We start from the raw sequence: 25,912 nt of genomic DNA on the forward strand, positions 1-25,912 counted from the left end.
CCCCAAGAGGGGGGAACAAACAAAGACATACCCACAGTAAAGCAGAGGGTGCCAGTGCACCTTACGTACCTGGGCTGGACCGGTGCTGGGGGCGCCTGTCTCCGCCATAGCTGGCTTGCACTCTTCCATCGTTTGAGTGAGGCAGCTATTTTACAAACAGCTCTCATTTTAAATTTTCCCGGCCGCCGCGTCATCAAGGCCGGCCGGAAGCGGAAGCACACGGTCACCTGACCCGCCCCATGACCCCTGCGTTCCAGGCGCTGAACCACGGCGCCACGCCCCCTCAGAGCGCCCGCGCGTCACCGTGAACGACGCCGTCGCCGCCCGGGACCCGGCGCCGAAAACGGAGCCATGCCGCTGACCTGCAGCGGCCTCCGCCAGCAACAGAGCCCTCCCTGCGCTAACAAGCGGACACCGGGCACCCGACGCCGGCACTCCGAGGGTCCTTACTCCCGTGAGATGGCGGGACCAGGAGCTCCAGGAGTCCTCTCCCCGTGGAGATGCTGCTGGGGGTCAAAGAGAAACAACCTGCAACAAAAGGTAAGCCTTACTCCCCTGCAGAGAGTGTAGCTCTCCCTGGTTCAGGCACATGCTTCCTCCAAGGAGGAAACACAATAACTGAAGCCATGGAGGAGGAGGAGGTGTTTTTAAAGTGGGCATGTGTTTCCTGATTGCAAGGTGGAGCTACTCTCTCCGGGGTTGTCCTGAAAGGCGATTTGAGAAAATTTGTTTGGGTACAGTGTTGCATGACTGAGTAATTGGCATTCAAAGTGTGAGAGCGCCGAAAGCTGAAAATTGATCTTGGAAGGAACGGTGTATAAATGTCCTGTATTGAAGTGGTTAAAAAAAAAATGATGACACTGGTTCCAAAATGGTCACCAAGAGGCCAGTGTTGAGAGGTAATAAAATGTCCTATGTCCAAATTAAAAATAGACGTTTAATAGCAGGAGAAGAAACACATTCCTGATTGCCTCCCTATCTTTTAAACTGTAAAACCACAAGTGATTTCATTATACAAAAGGTCATGATATGAGAAACAAAGGTTTGTTACTACACTGTTGGGACTTTACTCCGACATCCAGGCTTGCAGACTCTTTAGGTTGCATTTATTTTTTTGGTCTCTTATACAGGTGTTGCCCAGACCAACCAGATTCATAGTTTGCTTTGATAAATTGAAAGAATAAGGATAAAACCCTGGCTGTTTTCTATAGGAAAAACTACTATTATTCCTCGATTACAGTTTTCCCAATCAGACCTGTTATTTAACCTTTAGAAACGCTCACAATGGGGTCTTTATTCTCTCTCTAGAGCATTTTTCTCCTTTTACTTTTGCTTGATATACGAGCAAAGCAAACAAACAGATTATGTATATACAACTCAAGCAGAATTATAAAAGGTGACGTATAATGAGTCTGTGATTGAACTCTGTCATTGACCTTTGCGCTAACAGCAGTTTCTCAATTCACAATACAATGGCTAGAATGGTTTCAGAATAGACTGTGCTTGTTAAACATACATCTATCTTGTAATACCATAAAGAGAATAAAATCAGGAAAGAGCAGCAAATAGCAGGGCATTTTGTACTAATAATTTAAATGTAACATTGTATAGAAGCAATATATTTCCTTCCCTGCTGACAGTGGAAACAAATGCTGCAATATAGAATATATGCAAGCATTTGCATCCATTTAGCCAAGCTTAAAGGAAAACTCCACTTTTGTTAAAAAAAAAATATAGCATATACCACTGCCACACTTCTGTAATTACCATTTTATTGTGCAGCTGATCATTTTCTAAAATTGGAAAAATTAATGCAATGCAATTTGGCAACCTGGAGGAGTTCTGTACACCCCTACAGACACTGCAGCTTTCCTCATTAGAACACAGACTCTCCCATTCAGGTATCAATCTGGAATAGATATGGTAAAACAAACAGTAATTTTGTTTTTAGAAGGTAAGAATCTGCAACAAATGATATAAAAATTCTTGTAATGTACACCGATTACTCAGAGGGCATTGTTTTTTTTTCCAACAAAAGTGAAGTTAGACTTTAAACAGTGTGAGTTTCCTAAACAATAAAATAAAGCCGATCTCCAGGCATAAGCATTTTCATGTAAAAATAGCCACACACAATGCAAGTCAATTTTGTGTGCACCAAAACCCAGATAGCAATGGCATCATTGTGCTGCATATAGCCTGTGCAGGAAGCAGACTCCATCCATTACAGGCTGCCTGCAGACAACTAGAGGAGGGGCAGATAGAAGACCAGTCACCCTGTACAAACAGAGAGCAGAACTGATTGGTATGCATTACAGGAAGTTTAGTAGTTGTTTCCACAGATGTGGAATACAAAAATTCAAGTAGGAGTACACGTGGCTCATGTATTTACCATATTTGTAGCATGGAATTCAGCTTTAACATGCAATCCTTTATTTGCTGGTCGTATATCCAGCCATTGCAGGAGAAAGGAGCCTACACTTTTAGCATTCCTCAAAATTAAAGATGAAGATTTGATATGCTTTTTTTTTATTTTATTTTTTTTTATAGCATAGGTACATTGGTCCAGCTCAGGCCACTGTAAATATGCATATCTCATACCTGACCGAGGCCTTTGTAAGCTGCAAGTCACTGTAGTAGTCATTGTACTATTCTGATAGCCACAGTGTTTCATGTCTAGTGGCAAGCACCTGACCTTCTAAATTATAACAGGCAGTCACTCGCTCAGCACTGCCATCATTCAGAGAAAGCCTTGATTTTTTTTCAATGAGGCATTCTCCAATTGGACAAGGAGAGGCAGGGTTTCTCCACCTTGTCCAATCAAAGTCTGCCTTGTATTCACTGAAAAATAAAAAAAAATTCTCTATATGGTTGCAGTGCTGGAGTGAGCAACCCCCTGTGGTCAAAATGCAGAAGGGCAGCCGCTTGGCATGGTACCCAGGAGACTTCCACTATCACTGTAGTAGCGGCGACTACTACAGTGAATTGAAGTTTTTGCGGCTATATTTGGGGATATTTTCATTGGTTCAAGCTGGACCAATATAACTCAGCTATAAAAATAAATAAAAATCATACCTAACCTTCAGCTTTAGTGCAACAAAATCAATTCCAATCACAAATCCAGTTTATAAAATGAACTATCATGGATTTTCATAGAAATGCTACATGTTGTAATAATGTTGATTCTTACAAAAATCCTGTAAAGCCTGCATGTTCCTGTACAGTGTTATCTCATGCAGTCCTATCAGATCACCTGAGATCTACAAGACACCTTCTTATGGAGGAGTAGGTGTTCTGTAGTGCCTAGTCCGGTCCTAAGGTGACAACTGTGCTCCTCCATAGATACAGTACACCTCATAAGCATGGTCATCCTATGAAAAAGTGTGTTACTAGCAGGATTACCATTATCTAAGGCCTGGTGAGGGGCTATATAGTTATTTTTTTTGCTGCGCTTAGATACACTAACTTTTACAAAACAATTAAAAGAGCCAATTTAGGACTTGTGAATAATTCCTAAAGCACGGGTTGCAGGAAGGAAAATCGTTTGACTTAACAGAGTCAGTGTTGATTGGGGAATCCCTCCTGTTGAGCCATTATGTTCTACTGATGGGGGGGGGCATGGGGAACTATCCCTGCTGGAAGAACACAGTGATTATTAATAATGGCTATAGCTGCTCTCATGCCAAAAATCAGACATCCTGGTACAATCAGCCTGCCCCATCGATGGTTCAAATCTCAGCTGGGCCTTACTGAACTGGCCAAGATTCCAACCATCTATGGCCAGCTTAACCACTTTCAGACCGGACCAATTTGCTGGTCAAAGACCAGACCACTTTTTGCGATTCGGCACTGCGTCGCTTTAACTGACAATTGCGCGGTCGTGCGACGTGGCTCCCAAACAAAATTGACGTCCTTTTTTTCCCACAAATAGAGCTTTCTTTTGGTGGTATTTGATCACCCCTGCGTTTTTTTTTTTTTGCGCTATAAACAAAAATAGAGCGTCAATTTTGAAAAAAACGCATTATTTTTTACTTTTTGTTATAATAAATATCCCCCAAAAATATATAAAAAAACATTTTTTTCCCTCAGTTTAGGCCGATACGTATTCTTCTACATATTTTTGGTAAAAAAAAAAATCGCAATAAGCGATTATTGATTGGTTTGCGCAAAAGTTATAGCGTTTACAAAATAGGGATAGTTTTATAGCATTTTTAGAAATTTTTTATTATTATTTTTTTACTAGTAATGGCGGCGATCAGCGATTTTTATTGTGACTGTGACATTGTGGGGGATCCATCGGACATTTCATTTATACAGTAATCACTGCTATATAAATGCAGTGATTCCTGTGTAAATGACACTGGCAGTGAAGGGGTTAACCAGTGGGTGGCAGTGTAGGGGTTAAGTGTTCCTAGGGGCGTGTTACTAACTGTGGGGGGGTTGGGCTTTCATTTAGTGAACACTGATCTCTGCTCCAATCACATGGAGCAGAGATCAGCGTCACTAGTTGCTAGGCAGAATGGAGAAATGTTGTTTACAACGGCACTTCTCCATTCGGCCGATCCGTGAGACGATCGCGGGGATGCCCGCAGCGATCGAGTCCGTGGGTCCCGCGACCGGACTCACGGGGGTCCCGACCAGTGCGGGAGCGCGCCGGCGGCGGCGCGCTCCCTATAGCAGGGCAGCAAATTTAAAGGGACGTACATGTACGCCCATTTGCCTGCCCGTGCCATTCTGTCGACGTACATCGTCGTGCGCTGGTCGGCAAGTGGTTAAAGTGTTTTTTACTTTAACTTTCAGCGCTGTCACACTTTGAATGAGAATTGTGCGGTCATGCGACATTGTACCCAAATTAATTTTGATAATTCTTTTTCCCCCACAAATAGAGCTTTCTTTTGGTGGTATTTGATCACCTTTGCGGTTTTTATTTTTTGCGCTATAAACAAAAAAAGAGCGACAATTTAAACACAATATTACTTTTTGCTATAATAAATATCCCAATTTTTTTTTTCCCCTCAGTTTAGGCCGATATGTATTCTTCTACATATTTTTGGTAAAAAAAAATCAAAAAAAAAATCGCAATAAGCCTATATTGATTGGATTGCGCAAAAAGTCTAGTTTTACTAGTAATGGCGGCAAGCTGCGATTTTTATTGTGACTGTGATATTGCGGTGGACACATCAGACACTTGACACTATTTTGGGACCAGTGACATTTATACAGCGATCCGTGCTATAAAATGCATTGTTTACTGCATAAATGTCACTGGCAGGGAAGGGGTTAACCACTAGGGGGTGATCTGTGAGTGATTCTAACTGTAGGGGGAGGGGACTCACAAGGGGAGGAGACCGATCTGTGTTCCTCTGTAATGAGAACACACAGATCGGTCTCCTCACCTGACAGGACATGGATCTGTGTGTTTACACACACAGATCCACGGTCCTGCTCAGTTAATGGGCAATCGTGGGTGCCCAGTGGACATCATGGCCGCCAGGCACGCAGTTTGGGTCCGGAGCTTTGCAGCGGATGTGCGCTCTTCACAATGCAGGGAATCCCAGGACGCCATATGACGCCCTCTCGGAGGGACGAAGGGTTCCTACAGGCATCATATGACAATAGAGCGGTAGGGAAGTGGTTAAACATTAAAACATTGCCAGCCTCCGTTTTATCTAGGCATACCACACTGTATATGTGTTTTTTTTTTAAAAACAATGCCTGTAAATACTTTTTTTCAGCTATATTCCAGCTGGTCACATGACTACCGGCCACTCTGCTATTCCAATTCAGGGTTACAGTGGGAGAGACCAAGATCCCCTCTGAGGTCAGCCAGGAAGGTCACATGACTGCCTTGCCGGCCGCTCAGCCCCTCCTGCTGCAGTCCTGGATCGGAGTAGCAGAGCAGCCAGGAGTCACGTGACAGGCCTGAAGATATCTGAAAAAGGTATTTAGAGACTTCGTTTTTAAAAACCCTTAAACAGTGTGGTATGCCAGGATAAAACAGGTGCTGGCAGTGCCAAGTTAACATTTTTTCTTTACTACTGAAAGCGGCAGGAGGGGGTGTCTTGTGAAATAGGGTCCTCCATCAGATGCTGTCCCCTGTGTACTGCGCATGCGCAGTACACAGGAGCACAGATTCCGAAAATTGCCGAGGACGAACGGCGCCTGCGCCGTGAGTCCAGGTTCTATCCCCACTATCCAAGTGGACATAGAGTTAGAATAAAAAAGAGCCGAGCGGAGCGAGGCCGAGCCCGAAGCGTGGCGAGCGAAGCTCGCCCGCGAGGGGCCCTCTAAAATTCTAAACCCTATGTCCGCTTGGATAGTGGGGCTACCTCCTCCACTCACGGCGCAGGCGCCGTTCAGCATCGGAGATTTTCCGAAGCTTCGTCTGCTCCGTACTGCGCATGCGCAGTACGGAGCGGACACATATGGATGGCCGGACTCTATTAGGCAGAACAGGGGTCAAGGAACACAGACACACGTAGCTGGCAGGCAGGAAGGAAGGGGGTGAAGAGAACAGAGGAGAGCTGCGGATGACAGAGGCCTGTAAACTGCTGCTGAGCCCTGATTACCGTGGTCTGTACAGAGAAAGGGACACAGGAAGTGGCAGGATCAGCCAGGTTTTTTACACTTTAGAGAGGGGCAGATTACATAGCACAAGCCCTGTGCCGTTTAACCTGCTATAAGGGAACAGGATCTCTTTTTTTTTTAGGGTTACAAACACTTTACATAGGTGCAAAGTTTAGGTTGTGCAAGAACCTTCAAGTACTGTGAAGAAAAGATGAAGTCTTAAAACCGTTTGTATAATTTTACACACATCTCTATAAACCCCACTCTCAATCCTCCTCAGAAGAACCTTAGTACATACTTAGCCCAAGTATCAGTTCCTACAATATGCCCTCAGCAAAGGGAACTATAAGAGAAACCACACACAATAGAGGACATTGAAAGGTCCATTATGTATTCTGAGCTATAATAACAAGGACTTGACAAACACCCTAATAAGTGGTATCAAACTTATGCACTTATGTTAAGAGGAAAAAGGAAGTGTACTTCTACAAAGGTGAAATAGGAGGAGGGATTTGGAACTTTGAGAAGGAGATCAGATGAAAAGATAGTGCATGCCCAATAAAGGGTACAATACCCCTTCAATTCTGATAAAAGGAAACAGAATGTATTCTTCTCATTTTATTACAAAAAAAAAAACATAACATGTAGACCTATAGATCTTTTCCTCCCTACAAACAGCCATTCAAGTTTGTTGCCAACTTGATGATGTACTGGAAATTAAAAATGTAATAGATGAAATTATGAAGGCAAAATCCCTTTTAATTGGATCATCATAGTTCACAACAAGTCTTACCTGTGCAAAAAATAATTGAAGTCAAACAATGGAGCCCACTAAGTAATAATGTGTGCAGCTGAACACCATTTTAAACCAACAATAGTAAATTCAGCAATAAGGGTAACAGTTACAGTAAGACTGGTGCCAACTTTCTATGACAGTGCACATTGTCCAAAAATAAAAGTTTTTGAGGGGATTTTGCCCTTTATAATCATAAAATTCAGATTAACAGTAGACACCGAAGGTCAAAAAAAAAATAAAAAAATAAGGAAGCTCTGCAGAGATAGCTGTAATATGCACTCAGTTTGGCCTTTCACTGGAAATCTTTTAGACATGATTTATTTAATTATTAATGACGATTGCTCTTTAAAGTAGATCCTGTCACCAAGTTTCCTTCCATCTCCTGATACTTTATATAACTGGACTAATATCTGGGGTTTAAAGCTCAGAACAGTTTCACACATTTACTTTGTTTTTTATTCTCTCTGATAAATGCTCAGATGAGTAACCTTTTCTCACAGACACTTATAAAGGCTACAGCAAGAAAAAAAATGAAATCAAGTAAGCGCTGAGATAACAGCATGGGCAAGTCTTTTAAAGATATCCCAGTCTGACCTCTATTAATTCCACTCAGCCATTCATGTGCAGTGAGGGCTGGCTGTGTTCCAGCTGTCATTGGGTAAATGTCCTCCTGGTACGATTCTGACTACAAGACACAAAGGAAAAGATCTCTGAAATGAAAGCCACATTGGTAGGTTTTTATAAAGCAATTGATATGGTGGTCATAGTACCCAATTGTGAACATATATGCACTTAAAGTACATTACAGCAGGGAAAATAATAATCAGTATTGTACAAATAAATATAATCTTATTATTTTCATTAAAAATAATCATAATAAATATTAAATTGTATATATTGTCATACACATGTTCAGTATGATACAAGATGAAAATCTTACTTACATCAGTAGCATTGTAAGAACTTCCCACCATGACCTTCATTACCCAGCCATGTGTCATGTCATCAACAATTCCCAAACGGGTACCTCTGTAGAACAGTTGGGTAACTGTGTGCAGCGGTGTTGTTTACCACTTCAGTCCTAAAGATTTTTCCCCACTCAAGTGCCACTCTATTTTTTTTCCATTTTAGAGACAAGCAATTTCCGTAGCACTTTTTTAACCTATTCTAATCTATTATTTGTTTTCAGACAGATACGGCTTTAATCTGGAAGCAGGTTTGGATGCATACATTTTTAGTTCCTAAATTTTTACTAGAAAATAAATATTTTTCATTGCATTTTCCCAGCACAAAATTCTCATAATTTGTGCAGTATTTACCCCAAAATAAAATCACCAAAGTCTAACTAAAAGGAAATGGTGAGATGAAAGTGAAATGTATGCGTTTTTGATTTAGTAGAGTTTTTTCTTTTCCCCTTTTACATTTTTGATTCGTAATGTACACAGCAAAAAAATGGTTTGTGTAAGTCATAAGTGTAACATTACAGAAAGATTAGGTTTAATTTGTTTGGACAGGGACTTGTGATCACAAGATTGTGTATGACAGCACTGTACCTACTTACATTAGTGTTTGAAGCCCACACAGTTAAAGTATGTCACCCAGACCATCCTATGTATTTGTTGAGGTCTGGGCATTTTTACAATTACCAATCCACTTAGGTTTCATTGGTTTATTAATATGCAAGGAGAGACAAGACTGATTTGGATCAGCTCTGCTCTGTTTAAAAATGGCCGCTGGAGCTCGCCAGAAATACAGATTTTTAAAAACTTAATGCAAAAGGAGTTTTCTGATTAAGGGTCTCTAAACTTTTTAAACAAAGGATCGATTTACTGTCCTTCAGACTTTAAGGGGGCCTGACTGTGGCCAGTGGGGGTAGAAATTGCCCTTGCTTTAGCGGGAATAAACAGTATCTTTGATATTGGGGAGGGAGGAATAGTGCTGCATTTTTGCCATCAGTGGTAGGAATTGTGCCCTATTATTGGTGTCAGTTGTATCAATGGAAGACAAGTGACCCAAGGGCCTGATTAAAGGCAAGCAAAGGGCTGCATCTGGCCACAGGGCCGAAGTTTGGAGACCCCTGATTTAGATCATGAGTGCAGGGCTGGAGTGCAGCTATTCAATAGACAAGTAAAATTGCAGAAGCATTTTAATACAGCATCTGGAACTCAAGCAGTTCCATTTTTACATTGTTCCTCATAGCGCAATGCCACTGTATTGTTCACATTATGTTTTGTCATTCTTTGTCAGATGTGTGGAAACCTGTGAGTTTTCATACACGTGGCAACCTTTTTTTTTCCCTTGTGTTCCTCTACCAGAGCGGCAAAAGAGCAGAAGATAGCGGAGGAGCCTGGCAGAAGACACCAGAGAGTGGGAGAAGAACCGGAGACCGGGAGAAGAGGCCGGAGAGAGTGAAGAAGAAAGAGACCCCCGGAGCTGCCTAATAAATTACTTTAAAAACCTGTCTAGTGTGTTTTTTTAGTGACCCTTTTTTCCCCCAGGTGAATGGGTGGGGGTACGATGTACAACATACTCATTCACATAGGGCGGGGGGGCCAGAAACTGGGGCTCCCTTATTAAAGGGGGCGCCCGGATTCCGAAAAGACCCCCGCCCACAGACCCCGACAACCAACGGCCAGGGTTGTCGTGAAGAGGCCCTTGTCCTCATCATGGGGACAAAGTGCTTTGGGGTGGGAGGAGCCACAGGGCGCCCCCCTGCTCCAAAGCACTCACCCCCTTATGTTGAGGGCATGCAGCCTGGTGTGGTTCAGGAGGGGGGGGGGGCGCTCGCTCATCCCCACCCCCTTTCCTGACTGGCCGGGCTGCATGCTCAGATAAGGTTCTGGTGTGGATTTTGGGGGGGGACCCCCACGCTATTGTTTTGGCGTAGGGGGTTCTCCTTATAATCCATATCAGACTGAAGGGCTTGGTATGGCCTTGGAGGGGGAACCCATGCTGGTTTTTATTTAAAATTTGGTGTCAAGTTCCCCCTCAAGATTCATACCAAACGCAGAGCATGGTATTGGCGGATCTCCATTCATTGAAGTTGGACACGTTCCTGACTTCAAGTCGCAGGACAAAGCGGGATCAAAAGTAGGACGAGTGTCGTACCAGTGTGAACCCAGCCTTAAGAATAAGTTCACTAATGTGAAATTATATAATTTTTTTTGTAGGACGTTGAAAGCATTGCATCAGTAATTAGCAGATCACTGATGCCATGCAGCTCTCCTGCAGACTGACAGTATGCGCTACAGTGCCTTGAAAAAGTATACATATCCCCTGAAATTTTCCAAAATTTTGTCATGTTACAACCAAAAACGTAAATGTATTGTATTGGGATTTTATGTGATAGACCAACATAAAATGATACGGAATTGTAAAGTGGAAGGAAAATGATAAATTGCTTTCAAAATGTTTACAAATAAATATCTGAAAAGTTTGGACTGCATTTGTATTCAGCCCCCCTGAGTCAATACTTTGTGGAACCACCTTTCACTGCAACTATAGCTGCAATTCTTTTTGGGTATGTCTCTACCAGCTTTGCACATCTAGAGCAATGTTTCTCAACCGCAGTCCTCAAGGCACCCCAACAGGTCATGTTTTCAGGCTTTCCATTGTTTAGCACAGTTGATTTGATCAGTTTCACTGTTTTAGTAATTGCCACAGCTGTTTTATCTGCGGGAAATCCTTAAAACATGACCTGTTGGGGCGCCTTGAGGACTGGAGTTGAGAAACACTGATCTAGAGAGTGACATTTTTGCCCATTCTTCTTTGTAAAATTGCTCAATCTCTGTCAGACTGGATGGAAAGCATCTGTGAATAGCAACTTTCAAGTCTTCCCACAGACAGGGGGACATTAGATTAATTAACCAAGAGGATAATGTAAATTGTACCCCAATTTGAGAAGAAGAAGGGGAGGGGGCAGACACTGAGCTCACAGACAGGGAGGATGGGGGGGGGGGGGGGGGGGACAGAGGAGAAAGAGCAGGGCTGTGAATGACAGAAGCACACTGTGGTCAGTTTACAAGGGGAGGGCAGAAACTCGCAGGATCAGCCAGGCATTTTAGGTGTTTTAGGGGGCCAAATGACACAGTGCAAGCACTGTGCTGTATAAGCTGCTTTAAAGGAACAGGATCTTTATTTAAATTTTTTTTTGGGTTAACAAATGCTTTACTTTGTCATTGGTCATAATGTTCTGGCTGAATAGTGTATATATTGCTGAAACAAATGAAAGGTATACACTTGACAGATTGAAGGTATACAGTTTGATATATTCTCTATATTTAAATAGCACAGATATCATTTTGTTAGCACTTTACAGAATACATGCAACCATTCACTTCAGTCCCTGTCCCCTAAAGAAGATTACAATTCTACATACTTAACCACTTGCTGACCGCCGCACGACGATATACGTCGGCAGAATGGTACGGGCAGGCATATGGGCGTATATATAAGTCCCTGCCTTCCCGCGGGTGGGGGGCCCGATCGGGCCCCCCCCCCGGTGCCTGCGGCGGTCGGCATTCGTTCGGGAGCGATCCGGGATGAGGGGGCGGCCATTCATTCATGGCCACCCCCTCGCGATCGCTCCCGACGAATAGAAATGCTCCGTGACATCACTTCCTCTCCTCACAGGAGAGGAAGTGATGTGATCTCTCCTCCGTGTCGGTATTTTTCGTTCCGGCACCGAGGAGAGAGGATCGGTGAGTTGCACCAACACACCACACGTACAGTAGAACATGCCAGGCACACTCACACCCCCCCTTTACCCCCCGATCACCCCCCCAATTACCCCTGCCCCCCCCAGTCACAGTGACACCAATTGCATTTTTTTTTTTTTTTGCATTGGTGTCATTTGTGACTGTAATAACTGTTAGGGCAGTTAGGGTTAGTCCCCTTTAGTTCTAATGTGCCCCCCTAACCCCCCCAATAAAGGTTTAACCCCGTGATCACCCCCCGTCGCCAGTGTCACTAAGGCTGGGTTCACATTGCAGCGGTTTATGAGAACGAATGTGATTCGTACCGCACTGCAGTGCAAATCACATCCGATCTCTGTGCGATTCGAGTTCAGCCATACAGATAGTATGGCTGAATTCGCGCCGCACCCACCGCAAATTCGCACGGGACCCTTTTTTTGGTCCGCAGCAGAATCGGATCGCATGGGTGTTCACACCATGCGATCCGAGTTTGCAGATCGCACTGCGATATGCGAACTGATCTGGGGGTGTCATTAACATTTCACTGACACTCCCAGCAGTTCGCATAGGGCAGCGTGAACTGCCGCCGGGAGGCATGCGATGCGGGAACCCGCCGCGGATTCGTGGCGTTCCCGCATCGCTCCAGTGTGAACCCAGCCTAATAAGCGATCGTTTTTCTGATCGCTGTATTAGTGTCACAGGTGACGCTAGTTAGGCAGGTAGGTATTTAGGTTCGCCGCAGCTTTTTATAGCGCCAGGGACCCCCATATACTACCGCATAAAGCCCCCTGATTGCCCCCTAGTTAACCCTTTCACCAGTGATCACCATATAACGGTTACAGGTGACGCTGGTTGGTTAGTTATTTTTTTATAGTTTCAGGGCACCCGCCATTTATTACCTAGTCTCACTAGTGTACCCCTAAATTTAGGGGTGTCTACTTTCCAAAATGGGGTCATTTGGGGGGCGTTTGTGCCATCTTGGCATTTTATGGCCTTCAAAACTGTAACGCCCTTAGAAAGCCTGAAGGCGGTGCTTGGTTTTCGGGGCCCCGTACGCGGCTAGGCTCCCAAAAAGTCCCACATATGTGGTATCCCCGTACTCAGGAGAAGCAGCAGAATTTATTTTGGGGTGTCATTTCACATATGCCCATGGCATGCGTGAGCAATATATCATTTAGTGACAACTTTGTGAAAAAAAATAAAAAAATAAAAAAGTTTGTAATTTTCCCGCAACTTGTGGCAAAATATAAAATATTCCATGGACTCAACATGCCTCTCAGCAAATAGCTTGGGGTGTCTACTTTCTAAAATGGGGTCATTTGTGGGGGTTTTGTGCCATCTTGGCATTTTATGGCCTTCAAAACTGTAATAGGTAGTGAGGAGTGAAGTCAAATATTTACGCCCTTAGAAAACCTGAAGGCGGTTCTTGGCTTTCGGGGCCCCGTACGCGGCTAGGCTCCCACAAAATCCCACACATGTGGTATCCCCGTACTCAGGAGAAGCAGCAGAATTTATTTTGGGGTGTCATTTCACATATGCCCATAGCATGTGTGAGCAATATATCAATTAGTGACAACTTTGTGTAAAAAAAAAAAAAAAAAAAGAATTTTTTTTTGTCATTATTCAATCGCTTGAGGCAAAAAAATAAAATATTCAATGGGCTCAACATGCCACTTATCAATTTCCTTAGGGGGTCTACTTTCCAAAATGGGGTCATTTGGGGGGGTTTTGTACTGCCCTGCCATTTTAGCACCTCAAGAAATGAGATAGGCAGTCGTAAACTAAAAGCTGCGTAAATTCCAGAAAACGTACCTTAGTTTGTAGATGTGACAACTTTTGCGCAAACCAATAAATATACAGTTATTGACTTTTTTTTTTACCAAAGACATGTGGCTGAATACATTTTGGCCTAAATGTATGACTAAAATTGAGTTTATTGGATTTTTCTAACAAAAAAAAGTAGAAAATATCATTTTTTTTAAAAATTTGCGGTCTTTTTCCATTTATATCGCAAAAAATAAAAATCGCAGAGGCAATCAAATACCATCAAAAGAAAGCTCTATTTGTGGGAAGAAAAGGACGCAAATTTTGTTTGGGTACAACATTGCATGACCGCGCAATTACCAGTTAAAGCAGCGCAGTGCCAAATTGTAAAAAGACCTCTGGTCATTTACCAGCAAAATGGTCCGGTCTGAAAGTGGTTAACACACTAACACAAACTAACGTGCCTGTATGTTGCCCTTTAAGAAGTGACCAGTGCACGCGAGCCCACGGCAGGCTCCGTGAGTCGGGTCTCGTGTCCCAGGATAGCCACAATCGTCTCACGGAAAGCAAGAATGGGGAGATGCTAATGCAAACAAGCATCTTCCCGTTCTGCCTAGTGACAGTGTCACAGATCTGTGCTCCCTGTGATCAGGAGCAGAGATCAGTGATGTGTCACATGTAGCCACGCCCCCCCCACAGTTAGAATCACTCCCCAAGACATACTTAACCCCTATACTGCCCCCTAGTGGTTAACCCTTTCACTGCCAGTGTCATTTACAAAGGAATCAGTGCATTTGTATAACATTTGTATAACACTGATTGCTGTATAAATGACAATGGTCCCAAAAATGTGTCAGAAATATCCGATGTGTCCGCCATAATGTCGCAGTCATGATAAAAATGGATGATTGCCGCCATTACTAGTAAAAAAAAAAATTATTAATAAAAATGCCATAAAACTATCCCCTATTTTGTAAACGCTATAACTTTTGCGCAAACCAAACGATTATTGCGATTTTTTTTTCAAAAAATATGTAGAAGAATACATATTGGCCTAAATGGAGGAAAAAAATGTTTTTTTATATATTTTTGGGGGATATTTATTATAGCAAAATGTAAAAAAAAAAAAAAATTTTTTTTCTAAATTGTCGCTTTTTTTTTTCTTTATAGCGCAAAAAATAATAACCGCAGGGGTGATCAAATACCACCAAAATAAAGCTCTATTTGTGGGGAAAAAAAAAAGGATATAAACTTTGTTTGGAAAACACATCGCATGACCGTGCAATTGTCAGTTTAAAGCGACACAGTGGCGAATCGAAAAAAGTGCTCTGGTCAGGTAGGGGGTAAATTCTTCTGGGGCTGAAGTGGTTAACCAATTGTACTTATAGACATTACTGATGCATTTTTAGTTCTTGCAAAAATCATCACTTCCTGTCTGATAAAATCTTCAATGGAGTCACAGTCGCAGAATTCAGACAGGCGTTTTAATCCTTTCCCACACTTTTCAGTTCCTGACTTGACACTTTAAACTGTTGCCATTTGCTGTATACTGCTTTTTTTACTTCCATTTATATAGCTTTAAGGCCTCTTGCACATTGGAGCTTGAAAAACCTCAGTACAGTGTTTTATTTTTACTGCCCCATTCTTTACAATGTGCATGTTTAAACAAGAGCTGTGTATTCTTGAGTAAAAAAATTAAATAGAAAAATCCGTGCAAGTCCCCCCCCCCCAAAAAAACTAAAAAGACAGCAAAAATTGACAAATTGTGTGTGCAAAGACAGGAAGAATACAGCAGAGAAATGTATCCTCTGACAATCACACCATGCTGTAGATCTAGTGCTCTAATGAACTCCAAAGCCACCCACTTTAGAAAGTGAGATTTTTTTTATTTTTAAATACAGCAGCCAGCCCTCTGTAGCCAGCCTTTGGGCATGAAACTTTTCCCCAAAAAAGTGGCTCGCATAAATAGCTAAATAAAAACACAGTGGCACTACATAGAAAAATAAAAAGGAAAAAGTGAAACCTCCAACTGGAAGCATCCACCTAATGGACAAGGTAAAATGGCTTTTAAAATTGTTGACTGTATGCTTATTCATAATTTGTTACTTTTAATTTTAACTCAGGAATTTTTATAGGGTAGTGTGGAAAAGGATTAAAATTCAGATTTTTATTTCAAATGTGGGTACATTTCTATATGACAACTGTATGAACGTGAGCTTTCCCTTCATTTTGGACCCAACAAATGACCAGAATGTTCCCTACCCCACTCTAGCCTCAAAGAAAGAAATATTGCTACAGTTTCAAATTAGGGTCCTCTGCTCAGTAGCAATACAACTTTACATCTTATTAAGTTTATCTTTAAGTAATAGGTTTTCAAACCAATAAGATGTATAGCCTCTCTGCCCCAAAGTACCCACCCCCCATGTTGAGGGCATGTGGCCTGGTATGGTTCAGGAGGGTGGGGAGAGGTGATTGTTGCTGCCCCCCCCCCACTTTACTAACCTGCCAGGCTGCATGCTCGGATAAGGGTCTGGTATGGATATTGAGGGGAACCCACGCACCATTATGTTTTTTTTACTATTTTCACCAGCAAATTTTTTATTTACTTTTTTTATACAACTATCAGCAGGGAAGCCCATTGACTCATTGGTTGTTAAGGACCCTGCTCCCAGTTTCCCAGCTCTTCTCCTTAACAACCAGCTTTTACTGCGCCTTGATTGGGCAAATCTTTGGGTGAACATACGGGGCGAACAGGCAAACTCATACTCGAGCCAAACCGTTTACCCAACACTGGTTACAATATGCTTACAATTATACCCAACCCTGTTCGTTGATATGGGAGCTGCCAAATCATCACAGTGATTTCTTTCTCTGCTGCACATCCCCCATATATTTTGTTCTGCTGCAGCAAAATTTAGTGAATACAAAGTATATCTTACCCGTCTAGGCACAATCATTGAAACCGGCTCGATCAGTCCTTTTACGGTAATCAGTCTGTAGAATCTAAACACTTCACAGGTAGATACGTCAATACCCCTCTTTGGCAAAGTACCTGGGAAAAATAAAAATTTAACATGTTCAAATTATTTAATGTATTCAGCTTTTTTTTTTCATATCCATGCCATATCCTATACATCCATACTTGCCATCCTGCTGCATAATCAATTATACTTTCTTCGTGTTTGGCAAGTCTTATTTCTTGAATAGTCCGCATTTAAATTACCTTTACAGTCAGTGCCCGTTCACACAGGGGCGACGCGACTTGCAGCGCGACTCACAGACGCGACCTGCACACGACTTCAGCGGCGACTTGCAAAATGACTTCTGTATAGAAGTCAATGCAAGTCGCCTGAAGTCGCCCCGAAAATACTACAGGAACCTTTTTCTAAGTCGGAGCGACTTGAGTCGCTCCTATTAGAACGGTTCCATAGTACAGAACGGAGCGCGACTTGTCAGGCGGCTAAGTCGCCTGACAAGTCGCGGTAGTGTGAACGGGCACTCACTCTGAAATGAATTATGCATTTAAATCATCACAGATTAAGATGAAGAATGTGTACCTAAACCCAAAAATAAAAATGTCATATTGCAGCTCATTTCCCACCTAGTAACACCTCCTGTCCATGGCTGGCTATACTTACTCCTCCACTATATCCATGGAGGGAGCCATGTTCGCTACCCTGGCAAATATGTTTGCTCTTGTTTCCCTATATTACATGAGGGAGGGTGATTGATGGTTTACAGAATAAAGACAGGATTGTGTGTTGCTTTCAGTTCAGTTTGAGTGACAAGTATACTGTATTTCTGGCAAGATCAACAGGTATTTTATGTACTTGCTGAAAATGTTTTTTGGCCTGAAAAGTTAAAACTTTATGCAGTCACCACATTTAAGGACTGGTAAATTACAATATATTGCATTTTAGTTCTTGAGGTTAACCACTTCCCGCCCGGCCTATGGCAAAATGACAGGCGAGCGGTAGTTCAGTTATCCTGACTGGGCATCATATGACGTCCAGCAGGACAAGCCGCGATCGTGCATCTGTGGAGGCGTGCTTGGTGGTGCGGTGTGTCAATCTAACACACCTATACACCGATCTTGGTAAAGAGCCTCTGACGGAGGCTCTTGACCACGTGATCAGCCGTGTCCAATCACGGCTGATCACGGTGTAAACAGGAATAGCCGCTTTTCGGCTTTTCCTCATTCGTGTCTGACTGATGCAAGTAGAGCAGAGCCGATTGGTGGCTCTCCTGATGGGGGGGGGGGGGGGGTCTAGGCTGATTTATTATCAGCGCAGCCCCCCCACGGATTCCCACAATGGACCATCAGGGATGCCGCCAGGACCACCAGGGATAACCACAATGGATGGATGACCAGGGATGCCACCCATGGCCACCAGGGATGCCAGTAAGTTCCTAAAAGATGGCAGTAAGTGCCTGCACATCTTGCCAGTGTCAACTATTATTGCCTGCCAGATGTCTTATCAGTGATGCCCAGCAGTGTCACCCAGTGTCCATCTGTGCCAATCAGTGCCCATCTGTGCCACCCATAAGTACCCATCAGTGCAACCCATAAGCAGCTATCAGTGCAGCCTTTCAGTGCCAATCAGTACTGCCTACCAGTGCCACCTCATCAGTGTAGCCTAATCAGTGCCCATCAGTGCAGCCTCATCAGTGCCCATCAGTGAAGGAGAAAACATACTTAGACAACATTTTATAACAGAAACAAAGAAAAACTTTTTTTTTTTTTATTCGGTCTTTTTTTATTTGTTGAACGAAAAATAAAAATCTCAGCAGTGATCAAATATCACAAAAAGAAAGCTCTATTCGTGGGAACAAAATTATATAAAAAAAAAAAATATGTTTGGGTACAGTGTAGCATGACCGTGCAATTGTCATTCAAAATGCGACAGTGGTGAAAGCTGAAAATTGGCCTGGGCAGGAAGGGGGTGTAAGTGTCTAGTATTGAAGTGGTTAAATTTACCATAACCTGATGAAATGTTCTTCTGATCAATTATGTTTCAATGGTTAAACTCAAAACTCACCAATTCCTTTTTGAGGTAAGTTGGAACGGTATTCATTCAAGTATTGAAAGTAAGGCTTCTGGGGAAGGATTTCATAATATCGAATATTCCCTTCTCCCTAGAGCATAAATAAAGGTAGTTAGACACTGCCAGTACATTGCTGTCATATTGTAAACTGTTTCAAAAAACTTTGTATGAAATCGTAAAAATGCTCACCTTTCCCACAAAATACACCATATTTGTGTCATTGTCAAAAAACGGGAAGAGCAGTCCCGAGGAACCATCCATTTCTTCCTGATGTAAAGGCACTGAAAGGTCATCCTGAAATGTCAAAATGAAGAGTGGCGTTTTGGTAAATGTTTCGCAGTATTTTTGAAGGTCCTAGGTATCTAAAAGTTATACAAATGTGGAAGCAACTAAACTAATTTAAGGATGTGGCCAAGCTCATCCTCAGCTCGGTATGGCTGTCAATAGTGGCATAGATGCACAATGATTCCCACCAATTTTTAAAAAGAACCGGTTAGGGTAGAAACAAAAGATTTGCCCACTAACAGCCCAACCTCAAAAACGGTCACATTCTGAGTATTGTGTGCAGATAGGCAAAAAAGTTAAACTGATTGCTATTTAAAAAAAAAAAAAAAAATGAAAAAAAACATGTCATGCTTACTTGTTCTGTGCAGTGGTTTTGCACAGAGCAGCCCCGACGCTTCTATTTGGGCATAGGTTTGGGTTGTCTTCCGAGCTGGGCTTTAAACACATTAGCATGGCTTAGCCACACCTGTGCTCCCTCCTCACAAGATTTGACTGTCAGCCTATTGCTCCCATTGCTCTCTGGGTGTCCTGTGAGCCTAGGAAGAGGGAGCAGCAGCACTGCAGGCAAGAAAGTGCTGGATCAGTGAAGGAATCAGGTAAGTGTTTAGAGAAGGGAGGCGGGAGGGCGCAACAAGTAAAGGGACGATTTTTACCTTAATGCAGAGAATAAGTAAAGGTAAAAAATGTTTAGACTTTAGAACCACTTTAAATGAATGCTTCAAGGAGTTCAATCCCCCTACATTGGAGATAAGAAAGAACAGAGACCATCCCTGAATAGATTAAAAAAAGTTAACATAATGGCAAAAAGAAAGGTGGGTTCATCTTGGTAGAGACCAAATTTTATAACATCTGTGCTTCCTGGATACACCTTGATTTCTTTAATGCCCAAAATATGCTCAAATACACATGGGACCAATACCCATGCTCAAATACACATGGGACTTCTATTAAACTATGCAACTATGTAAGATATTAGACACTGTATGCTGCTGGTTTAACCATTTGTCTGTGGCACATGTGATTCGTTTATAAGCTTTGTAATAGCACATTTAGATAAAAACCACGTTTAGTCAATGTTCCTTCTAGCCTTCCTTATTTTATCACTCTCCCACCCTCGTACTGCTACCCTAGTTACTTTGTTGGCTCAGTTTTTTTTTTTTTTTAAATGTCATGTTTGGTTTTAGAAGTGATGCACAAACATATCTGCTGTGTACCAACTCTTCCATGATGCAGACTATGTATCAAGCTGCAATTATAACTCTGTCCTGCCCACTGGGTGACAACATAAAGTATAATGTGTTCATTCATTAATTCATGAATCCTCTTTTTTAGAGTATAGTACAGGACACAGGCTCCTTGAAAATCTTGACTATGGGTTTTATGCTGCCAATTTCAGGTGAGGAAACTGGCAAACCAAATTGTTAGGACAGCCCATAGAACAGCTCCCACTCCCAGAAATTCTCACTTTTTTTTAGCAATCACTCAGAGGAAAATGACATGACAGAGGGTGACTTGGTATCCAGGGATGTACTCCAAGAAAAGTATTTTACAGATAAATTTACAGAAAAAATTCCTATTCTTCCTTAATCGAACAGTACAGGACAGAGGCTCCTTTAAGTCTTAACCATGGGGCGTCCCCAAGCAATACAACTGAGTGGTGGGCAACACAGAAACAATGCTAACAGGCCAAACACAAGGGTATCAGGTTCCCAGCTCAAAAAGCAGCTGAAGCACCCTATAGCCGAAGCTGGCACCAGCACAGGCCTGAACGGCAACCTGGTAAAACGTCACATGTGTGAAGAGAAAACCAGGTGGTGGCCTTGCAAGTTTTAGAAAGATGCTTGGAGATGAAAAGCCTTACTTGCCTTAATGAGTTGCGCAAGTCTTAACAGGTAAAGAGAAATTCCTACCCTTCAAAAGGTATAAGCCTCAGGTGTAACCCTACAAGGTGTAAGCCTCAGTTATAACCTGCCAAGACCACTTCGTTTTGATGGAACAAGATGAGGACAGCCCTTGCGAGAGCCCACAAACAGGTAAAATAGAGAATCCAAGGTTTAGACGGAAGCAGTGCCTGGGAGCCAAACTCGCACTTCACATACTACATCTAAAAAATGTAGCGGGATCTCTTTGGGGTACTTTTGAGCAAGGATAAATAGAATGACATCTTGATTAAGGTGGAAGGAGAACACAACCTCGGGGAGTAAGGAGGCCTGAGGTCTCAAAACCCCACTGTCTTCATAACCACCAAAGGTTTCTTAACAGGACAAGGCCTTCAGTTCTGAGACTCACCATGCTATCAAGTGATCTGTCTATTCATGAGAAAAACTACCTTTACGAGTAAGGTCGGCCAAGGGAATATTCTGAATGAACTCAAAGGGAGGCGTCTGTAGAGTCGACAGGACCAAATTGAGATCCTAAAGTAAACAGGTGTACGAACCACCCCCTGAACAAAGGCGGGTCCATATCTGGGTCTGGTTTGTAAGGTCCTCCATCGCCTGGGACACTAGCAAAAACCGAGGATTGCTGTGATTGGGGGGGGGGGGGGTATACAGGCTGTTTCAACCTCTTTGTTTCTGGCATTCTCACCTGAGGGTAGTAGCAAACAACCATAGTCAAGACGCAAACAAGCCTGTGTCCTGTCCTGTACGGTATAAATAAGAAAACTGATTTACTGACTGATGTTTGTTAAGGCGGGATGCAGAAAGCAAAAACTGAAAAGTTAATGCAGTTGTCAGATTGCAACATTTTTTTAAATTTTAGCCATAAATTCAGTTTAACAGGCAGCAACCTCAGGTGATGTTATACCCTCAAGTTTTAAGCTCAGATTAAGTAACTAAAGCAAATATGGGAGAATTTACAGTACTGTGCAAACATTTTAAAATGTGACAAATGCTGTAAATTAAGAAAGTTTTCAGAAATAGAAGTGTTAATAGTTTATTTTCATCAATTAACAAAATTAGTAAAAAAATAAAAAATGAACATAACAGAAATCCAATCAAATCAATATTTGGGGTGACCACCCTCTGCCTTCAAAACAGCATAAATTCTTCTAGGTACACTTGCACACAGTTTTTAAAGGAACTCGCTAGGTAGGTTGTTCCAAACATGGACTAACCAACCAAAGATATGCTGTGGATGTAGGCTGCCTCAAATCCTTCTATCTCTTCAGGTCATTTCACACAGATGGGATTCTGAGATCAGGGCTCTGTGGCGGCCACACCATCTTTCAGGACTCCTTTTTCTTGTCAAATTTGTTTATTTCAATTTTAACAATTAGCATACATAAGTACATATGGTGGCAGCAAAAGGAAAGATCACATATATGGTAATAATATTGAGTTGTAATTCCAACATAAACTAAAAGTAGTTATTTTAGCATGGATCTAACTACTCAAAAGATGACGTCATACATTGTATAACAAAAGGATAAAACCAACTTAGACCAGGTTAATATAAGATGACCACAGATTAAAAAAAAAATGGCAAGAGTACAGTTTTTAAATAGTTCATTATAGAATCTAAAATCTTATACTACATATTGGAACTATGTACAATTGATATAATGATAACCAAGGAAATAAAAGTTCTGCTACCATCAATCATTGCTTGATTGACGTTATTTTTAGTTTCAGCAATTAAGGATGGGGATTTTCAAGCTTTGGCAATTATTTGTTTCGCAGCTGTAGTGATCTGTAAAAGGAGTCTGAATCAACGACAGAAGAATAGAAGAGAAGAGAGTGGCAGGTTTTAAGTTTAAAAGTGCTATTGTAGGATCAGGATTGATAGGGATTTCTGTGTTGAAATCATAAGAAATACATCTTTCCAGAATTTTTTTGCTACCAGACAATCCCACCAAGTATGGAGCAGGTGAAAACTGGACCAGCGGTGCATGGCAGACAATCCGCTTCTCTCTTTCATTTTCAAATCTTAACGGAACGAACTGAAGAGAAGTTGATTGGTTGCCATGGGCAACTGCTCCAGATTCTGTTCGCTCCAATTTTGATCAATTTCCCTAAATGTCTTTTTATCTGTTCTAGCAGTCATATGTGTAAATGAGAAGAATGGTGGGGGCACATCAGGGCATATTGAAGCCCATTGGGGCACATCAGAGCACATCGGGACACATTGGGGAACATCAGGGCACATTGGGGTACATCAGGGCATATTGGAGCACAATGGGGCACACCAGGGCATATTGGGACACATTGGGGAACATCAGGGCACATTGGGGAACATCAGGGCACAGCGTTTACCAGCCAGCATGCAGAGTAGCGCAGGAAGCGCGTGTAATAAGTTCTCTCTCCACTCCTCCCTGGCGGCACCTCCTCTCCTCGTCCATTCCCAGATGATGTCACAAGCAAATAGGGGTAGATGAGAAGCGAGGGGAGGGATTTTGTGGAGGGACAGGGACCAACTACTAAGACCAAATAGCCATCTCTGCTGCAGACAGTCAGTTCAAGGAATGTTCAGAGTGAGGGAGGGGTACCCCAACTTTGGCAAATTGATTTTCAAAAATGCTAACTGCTCCATTAGCTGGGGGGACAACTGGGATCTTTGGGGTGACATGATGTTTCCCGTCACAGAAAACACCCGCTTACTCTGGACACTTGTCGGAGGGCAGGACAGTAGCTTCTTGGCAATATCTGTGAGGGCAGGCCACTCCTCGCTCTTCTCCTGCCAAAAAAAGATTGGATCTGCGGTGGGGTGCACTGGTGGGGCTGACAAATAGGACATGACAACCTCCTTTGCTGATATGGGTTTCTTGGGGCGCACTATGCTGGAGGTTCCCATTAGGGTGTCAAGTGCCTCAGCCAAGACAGAAGATGCTCCACTGGCAGGAGCTCTGCTCACTTCACTAGATGATGCATGGGAGAGGGGGGTCTTCAAAATCTTCTTCCTCCTCTTCCTCTTCTCCCAGCCTTACCATCTGCCTTTCCCTCTGATGCACCCTGTCAATTAGTCTGTCCCGCCATGTTGTCAGAGCACTACAGTGGACAGCCATTTTGCCCTTGATGCGAGGGTCACACATGGCAGCCAGCATCAGTTCTGGGCAAGAGGCGGTCAACTCCTGCGTGCGCCTGCCCAACTCCATCATATTGGAGGGCCATCACCAGGCAAAGGTTCCTCAGCCGACTTGAATCGCTCCAATTTGCTCTGAAGGTGGTTGAAGAGTGGGAGCACATGACCAATGCTGGCATCCTCGCGGCTTAGGTGTTCTGTGACAGAGAGGAAAGGTTTGAGGACTGCCACAATCTGCCCAATTATGGCCCAGTCCTCCCTGCCTAAAGGTCTCTCTATGCCAATGTTATGATCACAGGCCATGGCATGGAGAGCCTTCTGCTGCTCAAGGATGCGTTCCAGCATTGCTAGGGTTGAATTCCACCTAGTCCCCACATCCTGTTTTAGGCAGTGTTCTGGAAGGCCTGCCTTCCTCTGTTCCACCCTGAGGAGGTGGCTGTCCCTCACACTCCGATGGAAGTGGCCAGCCATCTTCCGACAAGAGTCCACCACTTTGGACAGCCTTCCATCGCTGCCAGAAATGGTCTCCACCAACCGAAAACTGTCAGTTACCATTTGGTGGAGGTGGGCTGAGCAACGCACACCCACAAAGCTGCCATCCCTTAGGCTGCATTCACACCTGAGCGTAGCTTTTTCAAGCGTTTTTTGCGGCGTTTTTTACCGCGGTTTTTACCGCGATTCGCTGCGTTTTTTACCGCGATTGTAGCGTTTTTTACCGCGGTTCGCGGCGTTTTTTGCCGCGTTTTGTCGCGAATTTGTGCAGGGCAAAAGGTCACCAATGTTAAGCATTGCAGATGCAGGGTCAAAACGCCCATAGAAACGCTCGTTGTCGCGCTAAACGCTCGAATCGAGCGTTTCCACTAGTTTCTATGGGAATGAAAACGCCCAAATCAGTCCGGAACTTGTTTGAGCTGTTTTCCCCTCCAGCGTTTTGTAGCTTCAGGCGTAGGGCTACAAAACGCTCAGGTGTGAATGGGGTCTTAAAGCCTTGACCATGGTTCTGCCTCCATCAGTGACAACATAGCAAATCCGATAGTTGCTGTCTGCCTGTCCAAACCACTGCAACAACATTTTCTGCAGGGCTTGCAGGATGTTTTGCACTGTGTGCTTTTCATCAAGCACCTCAGCGTGCAGGAGGAAGGAACGGTGCCCATGTTTGTCAACTGCTGACGAGGATCCAGATGTTTGAACTACATCATGGGACACCTTGGCCTGCCACCAATGAGCCGTCAGGGACAGGAAGGCATGCTGGGCACTACATGTACTCCACAGGTCAGTGGTCAGGTGCACTGCCTGTCCACCTGCCCTTCCAATCTCCTGCTTGAGCACCCCGACACAAGACCTGTATAAGGCTGGCACCACAGTTTGGCTGAAGGTCTTATGTGATGGCACACGGTACTGTGGTGCAACAGCCTGCATCAATTGCTTGAAGGGCTCACCTTCCACCATGTTAAAATGTGCTCCTCCAACTGCAATGAGCTGGCCAATCAGGCGTGTTATTTTATGCACCTGCGCCCAAGACATACCCTTACTCTGAAAGCCACCAAAATCTTGCTGGTATGGAATGGATGCGGGATGGTAACAGCATTCTTTTCTGCCTTATACTGGCTGGTGGTGCTGGCACTCATGGTGTCTGTGAAGGTGCCACTATTGGTTCCCCTTTTGGTGTTTGGAGGAGTGGCCATAATACTTTTCTCCCCTAACAGCACTGCATGGCGGTGCACACGCATGTGCTGGTTCATGCC

The 25,912-nt window shown here is 43.3% G+C and overlaps 1 protein-coding gene across 3 annotated transcripts in view; it reads right to left on the reverse strand.

Moving 5' to 3' along the window:
- CORO2A (coronin 2A) overlaps window positions 1-25,912 on the reverse strand; it is a 209,395-nt gene that overhangs the window by 15,239 nt on the left and 168,244 nt on the right. For all 3 annotated transcript variants that reach the window (XM_077475306.1, XM_077475305.1, XM_077475304.1), the window contains exons 7-10: window positions 19,053-19,157; window positions 18,858-18,954; window positions 16,758-16,870; window positions 7,955-8,045 (exon numbers count right to left, since the gene is read on the reverse strand). In XM_077475306.1, the coding sequence (XP_077331432.1) occupies window positions 7,955-8,045; window positions 16,758-16,870; window positions 18,858-18,954; window positions 19,053-19,157 (406 nt within the window). The remainder of the gene's footprint in view (window positions 1-7,954; window positions 8,046-16,757; window positions 16,871-18,857; window positions 18,955-19,052; window positions 19,158-25,912) is intronic.

The sequence above is a fragment of the Lithobates pipiens genome, unplaced genomic scaffold, assembly GCF_037356315.1.
Source record: "Lithobates pipiens isolate NorthernLeopardFrog02 unplaced genomic scaffold, aLitPip1_a1.2 Scaffold_13, whole genome shotgun sequence".
Classification (NCBI taxonomy): Eukaryota; Metazoa; Chordata; class Amphibia; order Anura; family Ranidae; genus Lithobates; species Lithobates pipiens.